This window comes from Megalops cyprinoides, chromosome 12 (assembly GCF_013368585.1).
Source record: "Megalops cyprinoides isolate fMegCyp1 chromosome 12, fMegCyp1.pri, whole genome shotgun sequence".
Taxonomy (NCBI): domain Eukaryota; kingdom Metazoa; phylum Chordata; class Actinopteri; order Elopiformes; family Megalopidae; genus Megalops; species Megalops cyprinoides.
In genome coordinates this window covers 20,965,166-20,983,183 of record NC_050594.1, presented here as the reverse complement: position 1 = coordinate 20,983,183, position 18,018 = coordinate 20,965,166, and the positions used below count along the sequence as shown (strand labels likewise).

Sequence of the window (18,018 nt, the reverse complement as noted above, 5' to 3'; positions counted from 1 at the left end):
CAGATTTAAATGCCACCACATTACAGCAACAAAGACTGAGTATGGTACATTATATAGTAATTTGTATAGATGTGTTCTTGGTTGCCGCTAGAGTTGATCCTCACAAATGGATAACTGCACTGGCTTCAGTCACCAGTGTATGGTGCTCTTATTTTACTTCAGACACATTGCTTGAGTCTCTCTAACCTTAGCCGAATATACTTAATCTTAGAGAATTTGAAGTTTATTCTTGGTATAACTGTTATTCATAAATACCCACCAGACAGAAATAAATTGTAAAGATGGGTTTAGATTATTTAGAAGGATCTACTCCAACAGTATGTTTAAAAGTCTAAGGCTGTGTTTACGTGTGTAGTGGGTATAAGGATAGTGTCTGCATCTGAAAGGTTTGTTCTCCTTTGCTCCATTTTAAGTTTGAAAGGATATATTTTCCTCTCAGGTTCTTTGGAAGCAAGCACTAAATTGTCCTTTGGGCCAACCGAAATGTATGTACTGTAGTATATGTGTGCTGCTTTCTGCATCCACCAGGTGGTGCTCTAGCCACAAGTTTTCGTCTAACTGTAGGTATATTTGCTTGTAAACTGTACCAGTTTTATCAATATTGTACCATGTCATTAGAACTAAACACAATAAAACACTTTGAACTGGCATGTCATCAGTCTGAAACACAGTCTGCAGCTCTAACAATTGATCTTGTAGGCAGTGATGGAAAGTCTGTAGGTGCACCACACCTCAGGTTGCATTGTGTGTGAGTAGATGGATCCTTCACAACATCACATGTAGAAATATGAGAAGAATTAAATACTATGGCAGAAACAAAATAATATATAATTTGACAATGTTTTAAGTTTTGATTTTTATTACTTTTCTACCCCCATTATCTCATTTTTGTCTCAAATGAGTATAAGGATACTGCCGAGCAATTCAGCAATTTATCATAGAATTATTTTCCAGACATTTTATGCAACATGTTCTGCCAGCATAGGTCAATTATTTAGTGCACTGGTAGCTAAGTAGCTAGCCAAATTTGTTGATTGATGTTTGTCCGCTTAAATGTTGATGATTATGCAAAGTGAAGTGAACCATGAAATGCATGGTTAATGTTTATTAACCTTGTAGCAAGCTCGAATGAAGAAATTGTGTAGGGCATTTGTAGCAAATCTTTGTGACTTTGCATCATTTATTTCATTTAAAATGTATCTTAAGTATTTGGTTGCATTTCTGAGGCATTACTTTCAGAGAGCAGATTTACGTGTTGGGTTTTCATACAAAAAGCTGATGAACAAAAGCAGGAAACAAAGTTGGTCTAATTTCTTAATCCCCCACCCAATTAACACAGAAAATGATAGTTACAATCATTACATTGGTGACTGTGACTCTACATGCCCTCAAACCAACAACAACAAAAGACAATGCCAAAACTAGCTGAGATGCCTTAGTTCTCAGATACAGACGATTATAGCATGATGTATTTAAGGCCTGTAGCACTATACACCATCCTGTGATGTGGAATATAAATATTAGACTTGCATGAGACAAATAAGTGGCTGTGAGTAGCTCTCCCGGGAAATTTGCATATGAATATTCGTTGGTGCCCACACACCTGGTGCCCTGGGCATTGGTTAGTACACAACAAAGACCAAGATCAACATGAAGGAGCAGAGATCAAACAGTTCATGGAATTTGCACCAACAGAGAGTTATAGTTTTTGCAGTTCTTAACCTGCGCACAATCAGATTAAACGTTTTGTTTTTGTGCAGAATTTTGTCTGCCCAGCAAAAATTGTTCAGGGAGGAACCCAGCTGGACTTCTTCAGTATTGATTTTCGGCTATTTTGTGATAAAAAATACATCTCTTGGCTCTAAGTTCAATGTAAATCCCCTTTTCTGTGTTATTCTTTTTATTTGTAGCTTCCTTGGGCACAAGTGATTACGCTCTTCTCATAGTTTTCTTTCATCTATGAGAGGTCACAGTGTTGTATCATATATGTCTCCACATCAGGGTTGATTATGGTCTTTTAATGTTCTTCTTTAGCAATAAATACTACTTAAATTGAGGACTAAATGAAAATTCCCATACGCAGATAAAGAAATCTATGGTATGCCAAAGGCTCCTGGTTTTCTTCTGGGTTCTGTATGACCTCAGACCCAGAAGGTTTTGGGAAGGTCCTTTTTTGCAAAGTCCTTCAACAGAGAACAATTTCCTTGTAATTTCCCTTATACCGGCGCACATGTCCAGTAAAAGTTTAAAGAGCTGAAAGTTTAAACCGGAAGTGCAACTGTCAGACAACTGACTGCAGTAGTACTGCTGGACTTTGACCTACAGAGGACACAATCACTTCAGTTCCTCTTTCTTCTTGTGATTTATGACAAAGTTAATCTTCTATTTATGAGTTTATTTATATAACCAGCCCTACTTGAGCACTGTGCTGTTATTATGGCCTGGGCTATGTGTTTTTCATTTTATGCCTGAAACCCTTTGGAATTTGTTCGCTCTGTAGGAAAAAAAAAATCAATCATCATCCATCAACGCAATAACCACAGAAAACAAAATAACCATTATGTTTCAGTTGACTGACTGATATATATATATATATATAATAAATCTGATGTACTGCTACAGAGCTTTTTGTATGATCAGATTTCTGTTGCTATGAAGGTCCTTGACAACAGCTGAACATATTCAATTAGACTGAAAAAGCTGCGTTTTCTGTCTTGTGTATCTGGTCAAGGACAAATAATATGGCTCTTTCTGGTTCTGTCAAAAAAATTCAAAAACATAGTAATGAAACTCTAACCATTGTAAAGAATAACCAGAGAATAAATAGCCCTGTGTTGTTTTTCCAAGGTCATACCAAAATACATTATATAATGTGAAATTTTATAATATGAATTAAAGAATTAATTATTTTGAAAAATGTGTGGTTTATCAGCAAAGCGTGGCTTTGTCATGTTCTTAATATACTGCATCATTAATATTTAAATACATTTTATACTACGGTTCCCCACTAACACATTTAACACTGGGTAGTGGGCCTACAGCTTTAAAGCTAGAAAGCGTTTCATTCACGCAATGTAGCCTACATCAAACTTAACAATGTCACAGTTGTCACAATATATTCAGGATAGTTTGCTATGAATGTGTATGTTTGATGATAAATAATACCTTTAAATGCATTTATTTAAAAACTATATTTTCTGCCATGTGCACATTACAGTATGGCGGATGTATCCATCGTTGCTTACCAACCAGGCAGTCTGAAAATCTACCAGTTGTTCCTTGTGCTTTAATCAGGAGTTTGGAAAGGCTACTTCAACCTCACAGCTAATGCATTTAAAATAAAAAAGGTATTACGTGCAAAAGAAGGCAATTTTGACTAGCTAAACGTAAGAGCTCTCCTTTTCCATCTTTCCATCCTTTTCCACAGCGTAATTTTCCTCTGTCGTGTAGGCTATAACGTTGTAAGAATAATATGATGGGTAAAAGCCGAATAGTCTGGGTGTCACTCAATTGCTTACTGAGGTTATTTAGGCTACCCAATAAAAATCATTTCAATACCACCAACAGACAAAGTCTAATTCCTCATATATTCTCTGTGTACTGGAACGTGAAATCGCCACTCAGTTAAACCTTACACTGAACATGTATCTCACAGTATATTAGGAATGAATTAAGGCACTTATAATAAATCGATTAATTTCCCCATTTCCCAGATGCTTCGTATTTCCCGATGGTAGCCCGTCACGAGGATCCATCCAGGGATTTAAATCTAGCGCGGCTACTGTCGTCGAGCAGGAAGGTTGTTTTGCCGCTCAACATATTTTGTTCCAAGTAAACATTTTGAAGAAGTTTTGAATTGAACGGGTACCTAAGAAATTTCAGTGGTGCACTAAGCGTTAAAAGTCTGTCGGACCCTTTGCTAACGTAGCCTACTGTCGCACACTGGACATTACTGTAAAGGATTACGCAGGTATACTATTAGCTAAAATAATATTTATGTATTACTATGAATGGTGCTCTCACATACAATGGAAAGTTCTTGTTTATAAACTGTAACAATCGAATTATCTGGTTAGCAGTACTCTTATTCAACGTAACCTACACATGACATTTTGCAGATTATCCTTTAATAAACCTCGATATGGCAGGCTACGACGCAAATCTGATTACCTTGCTCAAGGATATAACAGCACTATCGGGCCTGGGATTCGAACCTGAAATCGTATGGTTGCATGTAACTCCACAACACTGCTATTCTCCAAAATTAAATATCAAAGCAATGATTATGTTTGAATGTCCATGAACAGTATGCACGAGATGTCTGCCAACGTGCATTATTGCTTGTTTTACATACGGTAGGTATTATTTGTCATACAAAACACGCTACTGCGTTTTATTCCCACCATTATGGGCTTAATAAGAAAAGTGTGCGCGTTATTCCGTCGATCCCGGTAGCAAACCCAGCACTGCTTTGCAGAGTTCTGCATCGCACCTGGGCGTAACCCACTAGATCAGCAGATGTTTCGCTGGGAACTACACATTTACGCACTATTTAGACCTACACGGTTTTTATCTCATGTTTTTTTGGAACGGAAGTATATTCTGATATTGGTTTAATCACTCTAATGCGAACGTTATTAGTGTGGGAGGAGCAAATTGGCGCCCACTTGGGGCACAAATTCTTTATCTCAAGAGGGGTTTATACGTCTCCTTTCGTAGCCTACATCCTTGCTTTAACAAAACCCGAAAGTTGAAGGCGCTGGACATGCAGGCTATGTGATGTAGATATTGCCTTTTGACAACACGAGACAAATCGTACGTTTGATTTTGAAGAATTTCACGGCATTTCCGATGTGCAACACTCCCTAAACTGAACCTATAATTTCCACATATCGGGTTCATTGTTCCTACCACACGTTTGCCGCTCGCTAATTCATTTATCAACCGCCGAAGCTGGCTTGGACGCATTAGGCTATTTACGGATAGCTATTTGCATATGAGACTTAAAATCTCCTCCCAGTAAAGTAAACATTTTGATTAGACATCCATATCAACCAAAATAATGTTATACAGCAGGGCACACACCAATCAATACTAAACTCTCCCATGCGGTGGGTGAATGTGCGATTTACTGTGCTGGGCAGTGAATAGTTGCAATGACGTTATTTCCTGGGGGTGGCGGTGAGAGCATGGTACTGCGGTCCTCAGCTCTGCAACAGTGAGAGTCCGACATGGAAACAAACACGAAGACGTGAGCGTGTTCTGGGATACTGCACGCTATAAATTGTATAAGCCTAAACATCAGTGCGTGCCAGTGATCCCATTTATCAATTGGTGCACAGTCAACTAAGATAGTCAATACGTTTGCTCTTTTTTTTGCGTTGCACTGGTGTTCGTGTAGGTAGATAGTTAGCTACCTTACGGACCATGGCGGAGAGAAGTGGCCGGCTAAGCTTCCCCGGGAGCGGGGCGCTCAACAGACCCGTGCCGATGAATCTGTTTGCCACTTGGGAAATAGATGGATCGTCTCCGAGCTGCATTCCTAGGTGAGTCATCTTTTCACGTTCCCTGCACTGTTACAAGTAGTAACGTTCGTTTTGCACCTTGCGGTAGGTGCGTTTACAGTATATCATAATTTGTTGCAAGTGCACTGCCTTGAGCTAGCCTTTGGGGACAAATGACCGCTGCCAGAACCGCTTTCCTAACTTGGAAGCCGGCTGTTTTGCACGCATAGGAATGCAGGCAGATTACCATGTTTACAGTGGCAATACTGGCTTTTAACACTACTCACCCGCAAGAGTACAGATAAATTATTGCAGGCAGTGATGCTGGTAAATGGAATTGAGCCACTTACTAAGATAATGACACATTGTGAGAGACTGATTGTTGCCACTGAGGTCTATTTGTTGGCCAGCTAAATTGCTTTGCCGCCATTTAGTATTTTATATGCCAATTTCTCTAGTTAGTGGAGTAGCTAGCTAGCGTGTTAGCTCAGTTCAGAAGTGCAGCAAGCCTTCTTACACCTGTGTTGCAACTGGAATCTGTACTGTGACTCGCTAGCTACTCCCATAAAGCGCCGTATTTCAAACAACAGCAAACGATGCACCTAACATAAGCAAGCTAACTAGTTACTTGTGCTCTCCAGCTGATAGTTTTTGGTTGCTAGCCTACTCTCAGATCTAACTACTTGTCTCTTTTTTTTAATTCGATTGGGATAGCTAGTGTAAATCAAAGTCATGGCTAGCTGGCTAACACAGGACGGCAAAATGTGATCTTCCGGTGACATTTTTATTCAGGTAAATTATAGGGAGGCTATTGGTATGTCTGTAAGTGCTTTGCTGGGAGAAGAACGACATTATAAACAGCTCCGTAACTCATCTTTTAAAAATGCCCATATCAGTGTCTTGAAAACAGCGCTTATGAAATTTGTGCGGGCATACTTATACATTTTTATTCTGTTAGTGACACCGAACAACCGGATCCTGAAGTGGATATTAAAGAACCAAACACAGACATTTGCACAAGCTTGTAAAATGGTTTTGGTCCTTTTGTTAATGTGTCTGAGTGTGGGAACCATGTTTTTTGAGGGAGGGGTGAGTGACAGCCGGTATTTCCTAGAGATTTTTGGTCCTTCTATCTTGAAAAGGGAGCTCTGGTGTGACTGTATTTAAAGAATATTTCGTTTGTGCAGCCAAATTTTCAGCCATTTCAGGCATTTAGAGTGAGGTCTAAGGAGTAGTGAAAAGTAACCCTATCATTTTGTGAGAAAACATCATGTCAGCAGTACACTCAATTATTTCAGCCAGTGGGAGTTTTGAAATGTTTGGAGTAGAGTAAATAGTGAAACTCATATGGCTTTGAGGAGGTTGATTTTATGGAGGATTCAAGAGAAGGAACAATTCATCTATCAAGGAAATTGTTACTAGAAACCTTTGTTGCAATTTCCTTTTGGGTCCATGTTTTAATCTTTGCCTCTCTGTCAAAATATGTGGTGATCAAAATGGCTGCCATGTATCACCCAGGATGGTGTTACACATTGATCCCCTTCAATCCCATTGTACAGTGCCGCAATCCCATGAAAAGGCACTATATATGTGCTTTTCATTTATTATGTACTCAACACTGTCCCTCATATGGCTGTGCAATGCTTCTACAGGCAGCATCTTGACAGTCCTAAAAAAATAAAATTCTGACTGTAATTCATCCTTAATAATAGCTGTCTAAAATGATATTTGGAATTAGACATGTGCATTATTAAATTTTACATTGATGTAACATTGTAGGTTTTCTAACAGCTACAATACATAGTTTGTAGAGTACCACACCATGCATCATAATTTGGATGAGGTACAATGCTTGCTCTTACAATTACCTACAAAGTTGGTTTCATTTTCTGGCGAGTCAGAAAAATTTGTTGTCAGTGTCGGATTTTATGAACAAGGCTGGCTGTAAGGATCGCCAACAGCCAATGTAAAACTACCATTCAACAACGTAATCTTCCTACAACTGTTTTGAGCAGGAAGCATTGATAGAGCCTTAGAACAAGATAGATACAGTGGCAAAACATGTTGAGCAGAAGGGGAAAATTAAGAACTTGGACTGAAAAGAAAGCACTACTGCTTAACTGATTCACAGAGACCTAGTTACCACAGCAAACAGCAGAATCATAAATTTTGAAAAGAAATAGGTGGATTGTTTAGTATAAACAGTGGGATTTTATGTTTATATGACTCTATGTTTCCTGGTGGGCACAAACCTCGTTACCTGTACAAGCATCATTGCTTAAATACTAAAAATACTGCTTTAATATGGGATATTGACATATTCATTAGGTCACACTTGCATTGAACCTCTTCTGCAGAACTGTGGTTACAGATTTTTTTTTTATTTTCTGTTGAAAATTCCTTTTTATAAAAGGAGATTGGCACAGTAACAATACTATAATAGTACAGTACTTTCCTCCTTATGTTCTTTACATTAAAACCTTTGATCAAGCTGGATAATAGCAAGCTTGGTAACACATGTAGTAACACTGTTCCAGCAGCCACAGCCTGTGCTGGTGATGCATACCACGTCTCATAGATTTAAAACACATGTGATATGTTTACATGGACTCCTGATTCCCCAGTAATGCACTCATATAGTATGACAGGTACACATGATTACGACTTCCAGAAATTGTACTGTGTGTTCTAGGTTTGACACCGCATCAACAGAGCCACTAATAAACCTGTGGTGCTTTGTGGCACGAATGGGGCCTGTCACTGGGTGTCACTGGGTGCTGTGACTTGATAGCTGGTGCTCTGATGTGAAATGTCTGGAGTGTTGAACTGGAATGTCTGCTAGGTCTGAGTTGCACCAAGATTGTCGTCACTGTTCTCACCATTTGAAAACAAAACATTTTCTTGCAAAGGAATCAGCAAAATCACTTCCAGATGTAGGGTTAAAGGGAGAAATGGCAAGGTACAAATGAGTGAAATATTCAGAGATGGGTTACTAGTTACTACTAGGGATGTAACGATATATCGAATTTTGTGATATTGTGATAAAAAAAAATGTCTAGATGCCGTCGTGGGACTATGACGAAATCTACCAGGATATTACATAGTTATTTCTCTAGTATAGCTGCATTCTACTATCTCTCCTTGTCGAAAATAGTATTGTTTTTGTTTTGCAATTGTACCAGCGGTGGTTTATTCCTTAGAGCGGTCGGGCGATGGACCACCAAAGGGGGAAAGGGAGGGAATTTTTCTTATCACATTCTACCACAGTGTTACGCTAGCTGTGACTGTTCTATACAGTTTGTCCTGCTTCTGAATATCACAGTACAATCAGCGTCAAGTCGTGTTCTGTGGAGTACCGCTCCTTTTGGGCGATTTCAGTCTGGTTGAATCGCCGAGATCGCTCTGATAGACTCTCATGTTAAGGCAATTTTTTTCGACCATCAGGCACTGCAATGCAATCTGCATGGGTTCCGGGTGGGCTTGCACTAATGTGCTTTCGTCATACGTAACCCGGTGTAGGGATCGCTGGGGCAGCTAGCGATCTTGTCACATTCAAGGTCAACATGGCTAATGTTACCTCAACTCAGATCAACTCAATTGTGTCATTAAGAGAAATACCATTCAGTTGTTGTAGTAATCAGGATAAATTGGCAACTAAAGAATTAGGACCACCCAGACCAAATTTAAACATCAAGCAAGTATGTACAAAGGGGGGGGAAATCATATAACCAGGATTTTCGCGGAGCTGGTACGAGCGGAAAGTGTGGCTAGCAGGCTGCAAAGCAGCTAACGCTTTGTTTGCAATGTGACAATGTCAAGTTAGCTAGCTGTTAATTTACCCATTGAACGGGCCACCTTAGCCATCATCACAACAATTGCCCTCCCGAGAGATTTGGCAGGAGCCGCCACTGAATTGTGTACATAGTTTACTCATTCATTGCCAAAGACAATTCATGCCAACATTTGCACATGCTTAGGTCATGGCTGGGTACTTTTAATTTTTTTTTTTTATTAAAGAAGGAAAGCAGAAGCACTTTGAGTTAAAAGGAAAAACAAATATTATACGAATAAAAAATGCTGATGTATTATTTAATAAAGGACATTTTTTCAATTCATCATTTTTCTTGCTTTTTTTAATATTGCGATAAATATCGTATCGTGGACTTTTTATTGTGGTATTATCGTACCATGAGTTTTTGGTATAGTTACATCCCCAAGAATGTTCTGTTGCAGGTGTGTTTTTTTTATATTTTTTAAAGTGTCAGTGTTTGTTTTTTTCTTTCTCTTGGTTCTCCCTTCAGTTATCATATATTCAGAACTGTGGCACACACTGTAAATATCTGCATCTGAGTGGGAAGTGTAGAGCTCAGGAGCTTCATTATTCTTTTGCATATTTACTGTCCCCAGTAAACAGCAGAGACAATACAGACAAAACAAAATTTTCCTCAAGTACTCAGAGAGAAATGGAAGCTAGGTTGTCAGGGAGTTGGTTGTTAGTGGGACTCAGTATGACATTCACAGTGAGCAGGACTTGGAAACTCTGAGGAATCTGAACTCTTTCCACAATAATCACTCCACTTGGATATCACTACTGAAGTCACAGGGATAATTCCAAACATTACAATGCAAGAAACAAATTGTGTATAAACCAGACAATCTAGTGACCTCGTAAGCATACCAAAGGACAGCATCTGCCCATTGCAAGGGAGAAATTATACAAAGAGTGGCCCAAAATGATGGAGTGGTGGAGCTCTGATCCATGCCTGCACTCAGAAGTAGGTCAGTGGTTGGCCAGATATGAACTGTAATTGACCTACTTACTTCCATGCCGTGCTGGTTTTATTTTTGAAAAGTTTTTCTTTTTTTTTGTTCTTTCCCTTTTGTGGCCTCTCCCAGCTGTTTTCGTGGAGTGCCAAATGCATAAGATATGCTTGTTCTGAATCTGATGTGCTAAGTTTACCCCCCCCCCCCCCCTTCATTTTTTGAAGCAGCACTGTGTTGTCAGTACTGTTGCTTTGTTGGCTGCTACAGTTCTAAAAAGGGACATGACGAATGTTACTTTTTCTAAGAACAAACATCAGAGAGATATGTTGCATAAATGTCATTAGTACACATTGCATGGATTATACTAGAAATTCATTAAAGTATTTCCCCCAAAGGATGTGTGCTGCAGCACACAGCCCATCCATACAAACACAGACAAGGGGCAAATGGGTGCATTAAAAGAAACCATAAAGTGTCAAGGTTTTTAGAAGCAGTAATGTTGTGGACTCCCTCCCTATTATTAGCTTCCATTTTGACATACGATGGTTCTTAATGAAAGTAAAAGCTTTTTACTGCTAGCTGAAAAGTTTCACATGTGGATGCTCTCCTGACACCTAATCCCACAATAAGAGACATGGTACCTCCATAGTCTTGAAGGGGAGTATGGAGGAGGAGACAGTGACAGAGGAAATGGTGGAGAGGAAGCTTTCTTGTTATCCTGTCTCAATCCCCTGTAGTTCAGGTGCATCACTCTGGATCAGTATTGATCCAACTGCCATTCAAGCTTGACAGCCGCCTTGCCTTGTGGATCAGTGCTGCTCTGTATCAGTCAATTTACTTATGTTTAGTGTTTTTATGCTTCATTAAAGGACAGCAATAAAAGGGTAGTGTAAGCATAAACTAGACTGTTAGACCTTCTTTTCCCATCCCTGAGCAACCACACCATACCATTTCCCAACTATATTCTGTATAGATATAAAAAAAACAAACCTTTAAATGTTCTCGCTACTTACATTGCGTGTGGTCAACGACAACAATTTGGATAGGACTTAGGCAAGACTGTCTTGCATAAGATTGGCTTTACTGTGACTGTCCAAGATTTCATTTACTGTTTTTATGTGCCACCTAAAACTGGCAATAAAACAAGTTATTCTGGTTGTAAAATTCTCTGTTGACAAAACCACACATGACAGGTGAACCAGGTTGTGTACCAAGAGATCCAGGGTCTCACTGGTTTGTTGTCCCTACAGCAAGCTATGTGTATGTATATAACTAGGCTATATCCAGACACCAATATGTAAATCAGTTATGGTTTAGGTGTCTGTATGAAATGAATGCATAACTAAAAGTTCCTCTGGGAAGGGGTGCAACATGCACCCATTTTGTGCTTTCAGGAAAATAAATCAAGATATACTGAAAAGAATATGTGCTTTGAAGATTTCACTCTTTAAAGTTTGCCAGAGAAAATGAACATGTGCTTTCATCTTGCATTGTAGTTGTTTTATCTTTATTTCCATGCCATGCAGCCATGTCCCCGCACATATCAATTATTGAACATGGACAACAACAAAGAACATCATAGCTTTCGAATTGTGTTGAAATGTTAATATTTTTAAAAGCTTTTTCCATTTTACTCAGCCCTGTTTTGCCAAATGGCAGCTGCGTAGCAGAGCTGAGGCAAGAGGTTCACACAAGGCTGCCCTTCTCGCATGCAGCAATGGCTGTTTTTCGCAATTTGTGGTCACGTAGTGCGCCACAGTGGAGCAGGCGCTCATTGGTAGACAGATACTACTTCTCTGATGTCATTTGAGCAGGTGCGTATGGTTTGCAGGGTCCCTAAGAGTGGTGAGACAAGAAAAACCCTAGTTGACCTACTCACCCCTTTCCTCGGCAGAACCAAGCCAACTTGTTCTACTGGTATTCATCTTCCAACAATGACTGGGACACTGGCTTTCTTCTGTTACTGTGGGCTCTTCCTCATTGTCAGATGATGACATGAGGTGAATCCCCTGCAAACCTAGCCATTAAGGAACCCTCAAATTGTATAGTTAATGAGCTAAAGTGTAATCCAGTATAGTATACTGTGTCTTTGCTTAGCCTGAATGTCACAGTTGCTGTTGTTGCTAGAAGGTTAAGATAAATTAAGAATTATTGTTTCTCTATTATGTTTGAAGAGTATAGCATTCAAAAGACTTTGCCCTAAGAGGAAAATGTTTGACTCACCTTGTAAAATTGGCATGTAACAGTGAGGTTTCTCACATAAAAGTAGGTATACACAAGGACATTATATTCTGTTGCCTTTAAGTTTTAATGTAAAACCGCAGGGTATGCAATGTTAAATACTCTTTATCCCATGTGACTGTGCCAAAGGGAAACTTGTCACACACTATTGATGTGACACCCTGCTTACCATCTGTCATTTTAATTAGACAATTATGACTCTGTAATTGATCAAATACCTTGAAACGTGTTACAATGGCCTGTTTGAGGTAGCAGACATTGAGCTGTCCTATTGCTGTGATTGTTCCTGAGCTAAAACAATGTTGTGTGTCGCTTTGCCTGGCAATGCAGCAAGCCGGCGGTAGATGTACATTGTGTCATTCGAACGGATTGACTTCTGAATCAAACTGAGTGCTGGGCAGGAGGTGCATTGCTTGCACAGATAATATGCTTTGGCCCTTTCCAGCCAGACCAGACCAAAAACAAGATGAAATCTACAGCTGAGGCGGTCACTGTTTTATCACATGTAATAGTACAAGGACGTAAAAGCGGAGTGAGATTTGACCATTACTACTTGCAGGAGTGTAATGACTGTTTGAGTTGTCAGGTTTCAGAGCATTTACGGGCTCAGGTTCCTCTCTTCTTGGAAGCTGTTTGTGTGCTGGTGTTCCCTAGAGAGGGCCAAGAATCCAACTGTTACAGCATGACTGCATACGGGTGATATGTAAACCATCTGAAATGAAATTGTAGGGATCTGAGTGCCTCTGCTCCAGCTTGTGTGACAGAGGCATAGTTGTTCAAGTTATGTACCTTCTCTTTAAATAATAAGGCCTGCAGGTTATATGCTCCTTGTCATGGTTCATAGGTGCAGCTGTCTACCGTATACCTTTGTTTCCTAGGTGTGCACGTTAAAGTTCTGTTCAGACTGGCTACATTAGACTTGATGGTGATAAGTGGAAGTAGAAGTAGAAGTAGCTTTATTTGTCACATGCATGTTGTACAGAGTACCTCAGCAGTGAAATGTAATTTCAATGTTCCAACTGTGCAAATAAGTGACACACAACACAACACACCAGTAGAGAGATAAATAAAAATATAAAAAATATAGAAATACAAAATAGAAGAAAGTATGAAAGAAAAGGAATATACACTATTTAGACAACATATACTATGTACAGAGCAGATAAAGTGTCCTGAGGATATAATGTGACATTCATGTTATACAGTGAGATAACATGATGAGCAGCTCATCATGGAGTGCTTTGAGCTAGTCTCATGTCAGAGGAGACGTGGTTCCAGCATACGGCTATGGTGTAGGACATTGGTACTGGGATGCTTGATGGGAGGGAAAAAACTTAGTAGAGGTGTAGAGTATGAGTAGAGTATGATGTAATGCACACTTTGACAGTATGAGTGCCTGAGTGGTTTTGTGCATTTTGTTTTTCTTTGACTAAGTGTCGGGAGGGATTATTTTATGGACCCATGTAAGGATTTTGAGATGTTGAAGGGTTGATATGAATCAGTATGAATCGGGTCTTCAGCTGTATCCACAAAGTACTTGAAGTACAGTACTGGGCAAAAATATTTTTTTCTCATGATGCCTCCACAGATCAACACATCAAACTTAGTATGTAATCATGCTCAAGTACAGAGTTACACAAGCTTGTCTGTAGCTGCCATTGCATCTTTCCCAGTGTTTTGCCCAGTAGTAATAATCTCTCAACTGTAAAAATGTAGGTGACAGATGTGATCTCAGATGACTGAGAAATTTCTTGTTGGCTGACAGTTCTGTTAAGTTTTGTATAGATAATTATCTGGTTTTAATTGTAAATGCAATAATAGATAGTAGTATTCCTTTTTTCCAAAAGCCACATCTATAATTACATCAGAGGTGTGGAAATGGTAACCTTTGGTAGCCTTTGCTTACCTGATTTTTTAGATTGGTAAGACTTCGAGTTGTTTATTCGGTGGCATGTCGATTCAGTTCTTCAATGGTGCATTATTTTTTTTCATAATCCACCCTCACAAGTTCATTAGTATGGCTGACTCTTGTGTTAAAAGCACCATTTATCTAGCAGATTTTTTAAGATATTTAAATACCGCTGCCCCAAGTGTAGTTAATGTCATACAGAAATTACAAAGAGAGACCCAGACAAGAAAAGCTTTCTTTGATTGGTTTAAGACATCTCAAGAGAGTTGTTAATTGGTAAAACAAGTAGTCACACTCTAAAATGAGGAAAGATGATCATGATGGGGAGGCTGTGAGTGATTATGAATATAAATAATGGTTTGAAGCATTGCGGCCTGTACACAGACAATAACAAAATCGTCAACAAACTCCCATCTGAAATTAGATTATTTTGTGCAGTCAGATGACATTTTCTGCCTGAAGAGGGCTATTATTTCTCATTTTCATTATGTTGCTGGTGTGTGTGGCCTTATGGTTATCTATCACTTCATTTCCACTGTTCTGTCTACAGACTACTGGAAAAATTTACAACCTCTCAGAGCTGTTTTGTTGCACAAGCTTACGATTTATAATCCAATAGACAGGTGCACTTTCACTAAAAAAAATAATATAACTGATAATATTGTTATACTAAGGATTTACAGGGTCTTGGTGGTCTAACCCAAAGTATAACAGTGCACCTTCAGTCAATTTACTGTGTGATAGATTTTCCATTGGTTGTGAAAATGCATGTGTTTGTAATTTGACATGGGTCTACAGAGGAGGTGAGGGGGGGTCATACATTTTCACAGATTTTCCCGGCAGTACATAGTTATGGTTCTCGATGTTAACATGAACATACTGACTTGCTTGTATACTGTGCACATTCATGCATAAAAATGTCACACGCTGTCATCATGGCAGAGTACAGATGTGCCGAATTATTCTGTGGCCTTGACTCACATAAAGAAGCAAGAGTGCCTCACTTACAGGGACAGCTCTCACTTGCCTGCTCTCTACCCATTTATTTTTTCTATCTTTCTTTCTCAACACTCCTCCATTCCCTCTTTTTTCTCTGTACTCCTTTCATTCTTTCACGCCAAGTGTCAGTGTTTTTATGTGATGCTTCATTACACAGTGCAGTATCCCCCTCCCTCCTGTGCAGTTTGAGCCTGTGAAACCCTATGTCATCAGACAGGGAACTAAAGGAAGGCCTGTGTTTGAATTTGTCTCCGGGAGTCACTTCAGGACAAATGCCGCTAAACTGGGAATAAACACCATTCACAACTTGGGGGTTTGTAATAATCACCAGTTCGAATTCCAGTTCAGAACACTGCTTCATACCTCAGGGGAGCAGGTGTAATGGTGTTGCTTTATAACGAGGAATGCAGGGAGCACTTGCTAACAGGACAGAAGCTGTCATTCCCATTAGAGCCGGTCGCACTTCAGTCGACTGGCCCATTTGTCTTCTGAGGCCAGGGGAAGGCAGCAGCAGGCGAGCATAGATGCTTTGGCTCAAGTTCTGAGGGCATCTTGGCGGTGTCGTCATTGTGGTCGGTGTTGGTGTTTTACCGAGAAGGAACCGGCAGTGCTCTCTGGAACAATGCGCCACAGCACACAGCACCTTGTAGCTCCCGGAGAGAGGCCGCGTCCTGGAACAGAGTGGTGATTGAGCAAGGCCTCCAACAGCAGCTGGCTGCAGTAGGCTGTCATATTTGGGCCTGTTGGTGGGGAGAATGCTGAGATGTCACTTTGAGGCCTGGGAGAACACTCAGCTCTTTGTCAAACACCGCGCGGGACGCTCGCGCCCTGAGAATTTTGAGTAGGACGGCGTGGTGAAAATAACTCATTGTGTGGCCTTTAATGTCTTGCTAATTCTGTGTGCAGAGCGTAGTGTGGCTTTTGTGTGTGCATGCTTTTTCTGTGTTTTGTTGTTTGTGTTTGAATCTGTTTGTATTTGTGTGTGTTGTGCCTCACTGACATCTATGAGCTCAACGCACTCTTTGCCTTTTGGGCTTAAATATGATAGAAGCCGGCAGATGAGATGTATCTCTCTTTATTTACTGATTCAGCAGATTAGATCAGATGGAGGACAGGCCAGGGGCAGCCGCCATACCTCTCTTGTCCCGCCCGAGTCCGCAGGGCCATCGATCGTACTTTCAGCTGAGTCGTCCCGGTACAGTGCTGTCCTACACAGGGCCCTGAGGGGCTGTGTCTGTGTCCCCAGCTTGGTTCCTCTCCAGTCTTTGTAGTATTTTCTGTCCCTTTTCCGGGACGTGATCCTCACCCCACTCGCACTCGCAGTATCATGTGGGACAATATGTTAGGAGACAGCAGACAGGCAAATGAGAAAGCAAAAGAAATTACCATGTGGCTTCTGTCTGCATCTTTCAGGACGGCAAGAAATTGTCTCTTCGCTGTCTCCTGCTGTCCTCTCAAAAGGCACTATGGGACCTGCAAACGATTACTTCCTTCATTGGATGCCTTTGCATTTGATTACTTTGTTATTGTGAAGCAGTGTACTAAATACTGTCAAGCATGAAAGTGCCATCACTGCCTGCTTCCATAAACCCAGTATTTAGCTGTCCATTTCTTGAAAGTAATGCTTATTACCTAGCAAATTAGAAAAGGTAGAGCATCAACAAATGAACAAATGCTGTAATAAGAAAGGAGCCCTTTATTCAGCTTGCAAAACTTACTTAATTTTACTTGATTAATTCAATTGTCACGTTTCTGTCTTCAGACTTAATGTTTCCAAGCACAGAGTGGTGGGTCATTAGCTAACTAACACAGTTAATTAGCTTTGACACAAACCCCTGCAAAACCAGTTTCATGAAGGAAAAAAATGATGGCCACCTAGAAAATTAGAATAGAAATAGAAAATAAAAATAAAATATAAAGGACTTTAGAGAGGCAGTAACATATGGTACAAATGAGGAGGTAAGGAGGGCTTGCTAAAAAACCCCACTGTTGGGTTCATATTTGGCCAGTTCTTTCCATGGTTCTGCGCTGGCTGCTATGGCTGGAATGTCCTTGGGCACAACTGAGTTTTGGTTTTACACAATATTTACAACAGCAATCCGTCTGGGGAAGTGAAACGTACAGGCTTTAAGTGAGGAAGTCCCATAGCATTTGAAAGGAAGTGAAAAAGGCCAGAACCCTGAATCCTATCAGGAAGAAAAACATTGTGTTCAGCTTGGCCTGGCCTTCAGTAATGAAATCCTATGATTGGCAACCTATCCTACATTTTTCCTCAGCATTTTTTCACCTTCTGTTGTGGTGACTGTGTGTGTTTGTGTGTGTGTATATGCGTACGTGTGGTTGTGTTTCACTCTGACTGTATACATTTGTGTGTTACGCTCTGTGTTTGCCTGCCCATCTGTCTGTCCTTGGGTCACCTTGACTTGGTTGCACTGCTCATAACCCAATAAAAAAGTCAAGGCCTAGTGAGAGGGGAACTGTGATAGCTACATCAAAACCATCACGGTGGATAACAACCGCAGCTTGGAGACACAGACCATTACTGGGTATCTGTTCTGTTCCAGGGCTTCAGTGTTGAATTTAAATTGCTTCCATGTCATG

General features: G+C 40.1%; 1 protein-coding gene across 4 annotated transcripts in view; it reads left to right on the top strand.

Annotated features, from left to right (window-relative positions):
* Positions 1–5,230: 5,230 nt before the first annotated feature.
* The window catches only part of pacs2 (phosphofurin acidic cluster sorting protein 2), a 52,382-nt gene continuing 39,594 nt past the window's right edge, over positions 5,231–18,018 (top strand). For all 4 annotated transcript variants that reach the window (XM_036541762.1, XM_036541763.1, XM_036541761.1 and 1 more), the window contains exon 1: positions 5,231–5,546. In XM_036541762.1, the coding sequence (XP_036397655.1) occupies positions 5,428–5,546 (119 nt within the window). In that variant the 5' untranslated portion in view covers positions 5,231–5,427. The remainder of the gene's footprint in view (positions 5,547–18,018) is intronic.